The sequence below is a fragment of the Embiotoca jacksoni genome, unplaced genomic scaffold (genome assembly GCF_022577435.1).
Source record: "Embiotoca jacksoni isolate LCO1_2020_lvr unplaced genomic scaffold, fEmbJac1.0.p SCAF_7, whole genome shotgun sequence".
NCBI classification, from domain to species: domain Eukaryota; kingdom Metazoa; phylum Chordata; class Actinopteri; family Embiotocidae; genus Embiotoca; species Embiotoca jacksoni.
The window spans coordinates 12,481,865-12,493,033 of NW_027185425.1; the positions used below are offsets into that span (position 1 = coordinate 12,481,865).

Consider the following 11,169-nt stretch of genomic DNA (forward strand, 5'->3'; position numbering starts at 1 on the left):
ACAAACAGTAAATTACATATATTTCCAATTTATATATATATATATTAAAAAAAAAACGGCTTGTCCTTTAAGCTCTGCATTACTCACAAAAATAATTGTCATCAAAATTAATTTTAGTGTGAAGAGCGACCGGAAGTCCGCGTTTGAGCCTCGCTTGTTTCGACGTCGACGGACGTGCGCGACTCTGCGTTGACGATCACGGGAAAACAACTGCTCGGCCAGAAACAAATAAATAAAGGATTAATATCGAGTCGCCACCTGTGTAAGCCTGTAACACTGTCCACAATGTCCAGGCAATCCAACCGGACGACAGACAGCAAGAAGATGGTAGGCGACACCCGCAGGATTAACATCAGCCTCACCCGGCGAGCTAAATGCTAACCGCGGCCAAACAGCTAACTTAACATTAGACTATATTTCTGTGAAGTAAGACGCGTGTCAAGTCACGTGTCTCTTGACACGCGTGGCCAGATTTCTGAAAGGCGCTCGGACCGGTTCAATTATGTATTTCATTCATTGTTGAGTAACTCTCGCTTTCGACAGGAAGTGGATTTTTGTTGTTGTTGTTGTCGTAGCTGACGAGCTAAATAGTTAGCGCCGCTCGGGAGTCGCGCACGTTTTCTCCTTCCGTCGTTTTTAAGGTACTTAATACAGCAAACAGCGTGCTGTTATAACACTTATCGCGAAGATGGGTTCATATTTTTTTTTTGGCAAATAGAAAGACGTAATTGAACTTATTGGCCGACTGCATCGTGAGGCGCGGTTTTCAGAGACGTGATGCTGCACGGAGATCATTGGCGCACCTGTGGCGTCAGTCTGGACTTAGTTTCCGCTATTGCTTTTATGAGCACTGCTGAAATAACATTACAGCATTACTGCTGCAGCGGAGACCCAAAATATTGCTGCAAACCACTCGTATAACGATGCAGTTGTACTTCATTTTAGGACCAGGAGCTGTCCGGAGCACGACACGTTAAATTCCCCGGAAGTAGCTCCCTGCATCTGTTTGCGAGCCTCTTCCACACTGACGGATTTGATTGTTATTATTTTTGAAATTTAAAATAAATGACAAAAATAATCTACGTGGGTGTTTTCAACCTGCTTTTGGCCGTCAGTGTTTATTACTAAACTGACTGCTTCAGATGTTGTCAATCGTGTAATTGATATTTCTGTCGTTTTTTTTTTTTTTTTGTAGAACTCTGAGCTGTTCACGTTGACTTACGGGGCTTTAGTCAACCAGCTCTGTAAAGACTATGAGAACGACGAAGAAGTCAACAAACAGTTGGACAAGATGTAAGTGCTCCATCTGCTTTCATTAACCACATTCACACCCAGCTGGAGTTTGCAAATAAATGTTAATTCCTTTAGATGCACTTTACAATGCGGAACAAATTCATAGTTTAGAACATGAAATACATCCAGAAGTAAACACTCACCCATCATTGCTTGTACAGATTTGCCCTTCATTTTTATGAATTGCGTAAGTTGCTGCTAATTAATTAGAACTGCGTACTGCCAAGAATCAGGAAGACTGCCATACTATACGGTATCTGCTGTCATAAAACACGCTGTCTCAGTTTACCTTGTTACGTTGGAGTGGAAGAGTCAGATGGCTGAAGATAGTTTACAACTCTGCCATCAAGCAGTCAGGAGTTTGAAACACAACACAAGATGAAACACTGTCTGCCACAATTTTTGAATATAAACTGAGTTGACTCTTGATACAGTGATTTTAAGAATCGCAACGATATTACAAAACATAACAACACAATACTCAAGTGTATTGGTATTTTCTTACACGCATAAAACAAATGGTATCATTCAACCGGTTTAATTGGATACATCTTAAGTTAGTCAAAAGCACGTGAACTTGGATCTTCTGAGAGGCCTCTCTGAAATCAGGTATTAATTCACTTGAACAACCACACAACAAAGCTGGTGAAACTTGTTCCCGTATTGACTGTAAAAGCACATCATCATCACACAGCCACAATGTAACAAACATCCAGCCATTTACATTACATACTAAACATCATACATTCATTTATTCAATAAAATATGACAGTCACTCTTGATACATGACTGAACGTACAATATATCAATGTTTATCTGTAAAAACATGCAAGACTGCCTGTGATAATGAGTGCATGAACCAAGTTGCTGCTCTCCAACATGTTAAAATTGATCTTTTGCTTGTTGAACCAAGGCAGTGAATGGATTTTTTTTTTTCTATCTTCTTGGATGTCTCCCTTTAACTCGCATTACTCTGAGAAATTATTCTGTTTTCAGTTCCTAATATATCCTGACACAAACTGGAGCAGAAATGTGATCTCCATAAGATTTTATTTCTCCCATTTCTAATTTATGGGGTCTTTTCAGGCAGCAAACTGATATATTTTTTTAAGACAGGGAAAAAAAGTCTCTGGAAGACCAAACTAGATACAACTCTGTCATGGCAAAATAAGGCGAAGACAAAACGATTATAACATTTATAACTTAAAAAAATTCAAAACATCCTGTCATGCTGACAGAACTTTGGACTGGATGTACTTTGCTCCTCCGGTTGTGCAGCAACCCAAAGCTCCTCTCCAAGTTAAGTCAGGATGAGGCTCGTCTTACCTGGCCTTAGAAGGCAGTGAGTCTGCACTGCCCACTCACTCAGCTGCCATCCAACTGGTCAGAGACAGACCATGTTAGGATTGGGACGCATCAGTTGGCTTCAGACTGTGCAGTTAGAAAAGTGTGTGTTGACCCTCTAATCAGAATTATCATTATTTGCCAAGTGTATGAACCCAAAAATATCTTGGAGGATTTGGAACTGTCCTTCATCTCTTTACGGTGCTCTGCATCTTTTTACTTCTCTGTGCTTTTTCTCTACTTTTAAGAGGAAGAATGACTTAATCCCTGTCGGTAATTTCTGTCTTTCATAGGGGTTATAACATCGGAGTGCGTCTGATTGAGGACTTCCTGGCACGCTCCAGCATCGGCAGGTGTCAGGATTTCCGAGAAACAGCCGATGTCATCGCTAAGGTAACCGGAAGGTTCCAGGCCAATCAGAGCGTGACGGTGGACTTCTCCCAAGATGGTGGGAGGAAGAGGGAGGACAGAAAAAACAGATTAGAGCGAGCGATCTTGTTGAAACATCTGAACAAACGATGGGGGGAAAGGAGAGGTGGATGTATGGAGGGGTGTGGAAAACGGGTGACTGTGACTGAGTAGATCAGAAAAGCTTAAAGTTACAGACTGAAGGACTCTGCATTTTTCTAAACTTTAGCCCAAGATCACATTCCTCTTTGCTTGGTGTTGTAATTACCTTTTGGGGAACGAAACGTAGTCTCATCTCTCAAAAAGGTGATGAAAATTCAGTCGTACCAGGTCTCTGGTTTACTGTCTGTGTCCTCCTTTTTTTTTTTTCTTTTTTTTTTTTTTAAAGCTTTTAAACAGCAGACAAAAAGATGCAGGCAGACCAGAGAGGCGGCTCTCAGACTGTATTCAGCACTCCAGCTGCTTTCAAGGTGTTACTGCTTCTTTCTAAGGGAGTCGTTCCACAGATGTAACTCCACACTAGTGCAGGGAACTGGCTCATGGTCATGAAGAGAGGGGTCAAGTCTGTAAATGGAGGACCACAATGGGACAGCGGTTTGGAAGGTGCAATGAATGATTGCTTTGCCTCAGGATATCGCGTGACCTCGAGCTAACCTCTAAAATCCCCTCAGCCATTCTTTAGTTAGATATATGCGGACGAAGTCTGTAATCTGGCCAAAACCAGACTTTCTACAGCTGCGGATCTTCAATATTTTCATTATTATTCTGTGTTGAGAGCCGTTAATAGACGTTTATGCAAATGTAAGTCTGGACGACTGAGCACAACCATTTTACATCCGAGTGAAAGTCTGCTCATTGCAACTTAATGTTGTAATTGGTTGGACTGGTGCGAGTGAAATTTGTCAGCGATTGAGCGAGCCTGCCGTCCCTCCTGTGACAAAGAGCTGCAGAAGAACAGGAGCAACAGATGGCATTTATCAGAAAGCAGGTGTGTACAGAAAATACTGTTAGCATTGCTGGTGCTTCACAAGTGAAGGCTATCAGCAAAGAGTACAGATTTTAACTGAGAAGAAACTAAAGGAAGTACTGATAGTTACTGGATTTTGTTGGTGCATCAGTTAGTCACTGGGTTGGACGGTGATGGTAGGCTCAGTTTTAGAAATCAGTGTTCTTTATTAAAAAAAATTGTTCCACCTGTTGGTCTTGTGCCCAAGATAAAAGTGTACTTAAAGAGAAAGATGATCATTTAGTTTTTTTGCATGAGCCCAAATTAAATAGTTAATGTCGTGACAGAGTTTAACTCCTGTTTGTACAACAATGCTTTCATTTTGTGTAACTAGTAACAGATTAACTGAACAGCTGAAAAATCATTATTCTGGTGTCTTCAAAAGTTGGGGCACTTCAGCTGATTCAATACACGATGAACCATCAGTCTTCTCTCTTGAGTAACCTCTGCTCTCTTTTCTTTTCTCTCTGCCCCTTCATCACATTGTGGTTGCTGTTAGGTTGCATTTAAAATGTACCTGGGAATCACCCCCAGTGTGACCAACTGGAGCCCAGCAGGAGACGAGTTCTCCCTCATGCTGGAGAATAACCCACTGGTAGACTTTGTGGAGCTGCCAGACAACCACAGCACGCTCATCTACTCCAACCTGCTGTGTGGGGTCCTCAGAGGAGCTCTGGAGATGGTACATTCAACATTTTTACATGGCTGTGTTGTAAGGGAAGACTTAGGATTCTGTGTTTGTAACTGTGTAATAAAACACTGCAATAACTACTGTTAGAGATACTAACAAACCATCTAGATACATCAGGAGTTGCAGTAGAATTGTACACAAGTGCAACAACCAGATAAAGATGAATTCTACCACGTGTTTTGTCCACTGAAATATAAATGATCCTGAATGTGATTCAGGTCCAGATGGCGGTGGACGTGAAATTTATCCAGGACACTCTGAGAGGGGACAATGTGACAGAAATCCGCATGAAGTTCATCAAGAGGATCGAAGAAAACCTTCCAGCAGGAGACGAGTGATGGAAACACAAAAAATAGATGGCTTCCCTCAGAGTCTCTTTAGTCCAATGGAGGGAGGACTCATTTATACAAGGAACACTCTCACACTTTAACAAACTGAAAGGATGAAAACATAATGCCCACCATCGAACTGATCTTATCAGCCTAAGGGATGTGTAGTTTCCTTACAACTTAACATGTCTGTGAGTTGATAAAACACCAGAAGCCTGATGATTCTTTAAACAAAAAAGTCTGACATTAATCACGGCTGCAGTTTAAAAATAATTCAGGGCATTTTCAGCTCCTGTTACCTTCTATATCTTTGCTGGGGTGAGTGGTAGACATAAATTTGAAGATAAAAAAAAAATTCAGATTTGAGAGAAAAGTAACATTTTTCTTTTTAAAAAAAACAATGCAAGATCATAACATGGCCCTGCTGCCTTGAATATATAAACAGATTATCGGTTTACTCGGCACTGATCTGTGGTCCAGTTTAAGGGAAAGAGTTTTGGGGTCGTGTGTCTAAATGACACTTGTCACGGTTAAGATAATTCCTCTGACCATTTATCTGTCACTAATGCACGTTTAAAAAACAACTTTTTCTTCAGCTCATGTTTATGTCCTGTATGTCGTCAGACGGATGAGTTTTCATTTCCCCATGTATAGTCTGTCTTTTTTTTTGGCACAAAGCAGGAAATTCTGACGCTGAACTATTTGTCGTTTATTTCTTTCTTTTTTTTTTTTTTTTTTTATGAAATCACTTTCTGTATTGCTGCCCGTTGTCTGGCATGTTAATTTATGTAAATGTCTATGTCACGTAAACATTAAATATTTGATGTAATGCTTTCCTTGTGTGTTTGTGAGACTTTATATTTTATAACATGCCTGCTAGGGTATGTGAAACACTTTCAACCACACACACACACACACACACACACACACACACACACACACACACTGTGTCCTCTATACCACCTTGTCATTTCTGCCTCAGTGTCCTGTGGCAGTGTTATTTCTTTGCAGCTGTTGTACACAGGCAAACAATAACAGACCTAATGCCTCTCTTATGTTTGTTCATGGTACATGGAAGTAATCTGTGTATGTTTGTGTGTGTGTGTGTGTATGTTTGTGTGTGTGTGTGTATATGCTTGCTTGTGATTGTCACACCTGTGAATGGCTTTATGTCACCGAGAAGTAATGAACAGAACTTCTCAGTTAGGCCCACTGCACACCTCGTCAATAACTGAAAACACAGGCAGCCATTCACACACACACATACAAACACACACACAAATCATTCCTGGAAGAGAAAAATCTGGTCTGGATATCACGACAACATTAGCCATGTTTTTCTTATTCTTTGTCTTTTCTGTTTTATTGTGTAACAGAGCAATAACATCAGTACCAAACTCACGAGTCTGCTGAAAGCACTTAGAGGATGAGATTGTCAGATAGGGATTTCCTTTTGGAGAAATCTGTCAGCTATTAGCTGCTGGAAACCCTGAGGCTCTACACATCCTATTTTATAGCTGCTATTACATGAGCCCATGTCTGGTTTTACAGTTTCAGTAGGCTTGAGATAAAATTCTCCAAACAGCCACCAGAGGTTGCTGTATACATTACGTTGCTCAGCTGTAAGCAGCATTGCTCCCCAATTTATGGCTTAAGTTAGGTACATTTAGCATTTTTGGCCAAAAATGGACACTGTGGGAGAAAAACATTCCCTTATTTGTGGGAGTTTCGGCTGGAACTGCCAGCAAACATAAATAAAGGGTCTTTTTCAGATTATGAATATGGAAAGACAATCCACCGTAGTCGAGCACAGTGGCTGATGCCAATATGTGGACTCTAGCTCTGATTTGGCTTAAGATTAGAGAAATGATGACAACATCCCGTCTTTGTACTTTATAAAATGTATTAGGGTGAGATTTCTTATTATTATTTGCTGTCTTAAGCCTCTGCCCACTCCTGTCTGGGATAGCGCTCATTTAAAAGGATTAAGAGTGGAAAGTGGAAGCACCGCGAGGGCCGACGCTGTGCAATAAAGTCGGCGGGACATTAGGCAAGTTCTCAACACATTACGTGCACATATCTATGCACCCCGTAGGCCTGTGATGTGGATGTTGGATGGAAAGCTGGGCAGGACATTTTTTTTGTGTGCAGAAGCTCAATGTAAATGACTTGGCAGGATTGGAGCCGTGTACCTGGGGGATGGACGGACAGCTGGGTTTGTGTACTTGTGAGAACCTGTATCCCTCTGCCATATGCTCGCAGGAATTTAGCTCGACAAATGCACAGACGCATATTCACACGTGCTGCACATGGAAGCCAAAGTGAGGATGAATTTATTACCACCACTGTACTCACAAATAGGTGTTAATACACACTAGAAGGACCTTGTCCAAACACGCAAATAGGCCGTTTTGTTGCCCAGCACTTAATGTTCTACCGATATGTCTGGTGAGTTTTGTGTTGAGTATTTTCACAGTTTTACCCATTAAACAAGAAAGCATGAAGACTACAAACTAACTAACTAATGCTCCATTACAACTTCACTCCTCATAACCTGTGCATCTGGGATTTCTATTCCCTTTGCAAGACTGCAGATGTTGTCACAGAACGAAAACACTGGGGGAAAAAAAAAAGTTGTTGTTGAGGCACTTTAGACTCTCGTCAAGCCATGAGGAACTACTTTAAAGATGCTATTTTTATCTATTGTTTTCCTCCTCCTCCTCTCCTTTCTCTCTCTCGTAGTCGTTTAAACCACACACTCTCAGAGACGGACACAGCTTCACATCAAGGTGCTTTAACAAAAAAAAAAAAAAAAAAATCTTATTTGATTAATATTATTTATTACAGAAGCCTGTATTTTTCAGAAAACTTTATTAGGACAAACCTGGAAAACAAGTAGCAAATGTTACGGGCTCGAGACAGCATGCGCTGATCTGCTTTAAGCCAGCTAAACGTTTCCATGTGGCCTTTATTGGAAACAAATGGTGAAAGGCACGCTGTGACAGTAAAGCCCAGCACACAGCCTGGTATTGACCTGCGCTTATTGAATACAGCATCCCTTTCTTCTACCTCCACTTCATCCATTCCACCCACTGCTTCTCGTAGTTTACTTTACTTTCTTACACCTAGTCATTGTTTAAATCATTCGCTCTTTTTTTTTTTCTCCATTTACTTTGTAATATTTTGCTGGTGAGCTAAAGGTAAGCCAGAACCCTCTGAATCAGAGGAAAGGATGTGCGATCGTCAGTGTTTTTGGCAATGTCCTGCATGTGATGCGAAACGTGCTGTCTCTCAGGTGAGGGGTAAAGACTGACTGAACATTCAGTCACCCGAGCATTTCCAAAGGTTTCTGGAGTGCGTTTTGCGTCTGGTCGGTGGAAAGAGCGCAGATGACAGCAGGGTAGGACAGCACTCTATAAGAGGAGAATGCATTGGGTCAGCAAACAACTACGTAAATGGTAAAAATCCCAGACACACTGAATAATGTTCCCTGGCAGTGAAGCGGTGGAAAGAGGTGGTTGATTTAATGAGCATGTCTCCGGTGCACACCTGTAAAGATGCTCACATGAACACAAGAGTCGGAGTTGCATAATTCACTGGACTCACACCCTGTTGTTCGGTGTGATTTAAGCGGTTTGAAGGGGATGTTCTTCCGGGATTTATATAAATAAACACCTCAGTAAATAAACGTGGATGTGGTTTTGAGAAGTAATTATGACTTGATTTGGTATTCAGTCACAGCGCGTACCCAATGAGATCGGCTGCAGCATCTGCAATCCATTTGGAATATGAATCATCACCTACTTCCAGACAAACTGTTGAGCACTTCCTATAAATCTAATAACTCATGCTTTGCTCACCCATTTAGCATGGGCTGCACATCCAATGGAAAATGAAAAGTTATTAGGCTTCCCGAACTTATGTTTGGGTCATCAGGAGTGTTGGCAGGAAGGACGAAATGAGAAACAAAACTAGTAAAACACAACTCTCCATTCTCAAAATTAATATCAGATCCATGTAACCGGTACAGTAAAATCCTGGATCTCCAGTGCCACAAGAGATTTGTGTTTTCGTCTTTTGACATGTCAGGCTGAAAACAGTCCAAGGTTGGTTCTATCTTCTGTTTCAGCAGTGACCTGGCTGGTTCCATGCGGGCCCTGGATGATGCCGAGCCATTTAATGCCTTGTTTTCAGTTTTTGCTTCTTCCCTTTCTTCCCGGCTTTTTGGATGGGAGCTGCTAAGCTGCCTTCACTCTGCTTCCAATTTCCTCCCGCTCTTTTGTTCTTCCTCTTTTCTCCAGGATCTGATGAAGAGGAGGTTTTAGACGTTCTCCATGATGCAGGTTTTACCCATTCCAGATCCTTTTTATCTTTGTGCCTCATTTTCCCACAATACTCTTCAACTTTTGTCTTTGTTTTTCATCCTCTTTTCTTCCTCCTCTTTTTTTTTTTTTTTGACCCCTCAGCCGCTCAAGCTGGAGTTTATGTAACAGCGGCAGAACTTTCCAGCTTGGAACAGCCTCACTTGAAGGTAGAGCGAGGAGAATGAGAAAAAAAAAGTGTCATGTATAATTTTACACCGGCTAGCCCTTGGGGCAAACGGCTTAGACTTCATTATTCCAGAGTCTTTTCCTCCACATTCACATATGTAAGCATGTGTTTATATCAGTCTACCAGGCAGTAACAAATATGTTAATTCCAATTGAAAAGCAGGAATTTGAAAGTCCTGGTTTGCCCTGGACTAAAATCAAACCAGGCTTCCCTCCCTGAGCACAGGGCTGCCTGGAGGCTGCAAACCAGCTGCACTGGACGGGATATCAGTGCTCACCACTGCCAAGCATGAACTGACCGTGTGTGTGTGTGTGTGTGTGTGTGTGTGTGTGTGTGTGTGTGTGTGTGTGTGTGTGTGTGTCACATTCAAACCTCTGGAGTGACAAAACACACACCATGCCTTGATTAGAGCAGTGTACTTCAGATGATGCATATCTCCTCAGCAGCCCATCTATCTAACTTTTAAAGCACGATATCCAACCTAATATCTAGACATGAATGTAGACACTTCCTCTGAGGCTTTATGTTTTCAGTAAGTCATTTATTATCCGCCAACTTCAAGCACGTCACACACGTCAGTGCGAATGTGAGGGCTCTGGATGTCCTATTATGCAGGCTGGACATTTCAGGTCTGTGAGTGTGACTTTCCATTTTAAGCAACTCAAGCTGTCACTGGAAAATCAGGCTGACCTGAACTCCAACGTGTGAGGGGCGTGATGTGGCATTATTATCAATATTTCCATTCAAATGTTGATAACATTTCATGGAAATGTTGCAAAAATAATTAAAGGTTAAGTGTGTTCCCATTCAAATATTCATGTTTTGCATATCAGAGGCAGTTAGACAACATACCCAAAAATTGCAAACTGAGTTGAACAATTTAATAATAACAGACAGCTGCTGACAGAAAATGTTGGTAAAGCTCTCAGCTTTTTTTTTTTTTTGAACTGAAGAAACTACATTTGGAAAATATTCAGTGCACCAAAATGGTGCAGCAAAAGTGGATTATGGAAGGTTTGATAGGGCTGACGGCCGTTTAAAAACTCATGAACAAATTGCAGATAACATTGAATATATTTTAAAATTTTAAAATAAAATGCTTTTCACTTGGTTCATTCATGTTGCTTTCACTGCCTCAGTTGCAAGCAAGCTAATAGGTGAATGTTGACTTGTTTTTGTGGTAAAAGTAAGGCCAGTCTTTTGAAAAGATAACAAACAACCTTGTTTTATATTTCATTTTTTGTAAAAAAAAAAAATGCCATGCTAGCAGCTATTTGAGGCTGTACTTGGGAACTGTGCTGCTTTGAGCTAAATACTAAAATCACAAAACTAACATGCTCACAACAGCAATGTTAACATTTTGTGTAGCAGGCAATTTTGATCATGGTTACCATCTTGTTGTTGTTGCATGTTAGCATGGTGACTTTTATTAAGTATCAGTAAACGGCTAAGGAATAGTGGAAATGTTGTTAATTTAGGTAAAAAACAAAAGTGCTGGATAAGGTTACATTTGGACCTGTTTGTGGTGTTAATGAAATATTCAGGGG

The 11,169-nt window shown here is 41.0% G+C and overlaps 1 protein-coding gene across 1 annotated transcript; it reads left to right on the forward strand.

Annotated features, from left to right (window-relative positions):
• The first annotated feature begins 155 nt into the window (after positions 1-155).
• Positions 156-5,905, forward strand: trappc3 (trafficking protein particle complex subunit 3). The gene is made up of 5 exons (XM_069176588.1): positions 156-327; positions 1,196-1,293; positions 2,931-3,030; positions 4,551-4,733; positions 4,961-5,905. The coding sequence occupies exons 1-5, from the start codon at positions 286-288 to the stop codon at positions 5,078-5,080; spliced, it is 543 nt and encodes a 180-aa protein (XP_069032689.1). The 5' UTR covers positions 156-285; the 3' UTR covers positions 5,081-5,905.
• Positions 5,906-11,169: the final 5,264 nt, after the last annotated feature.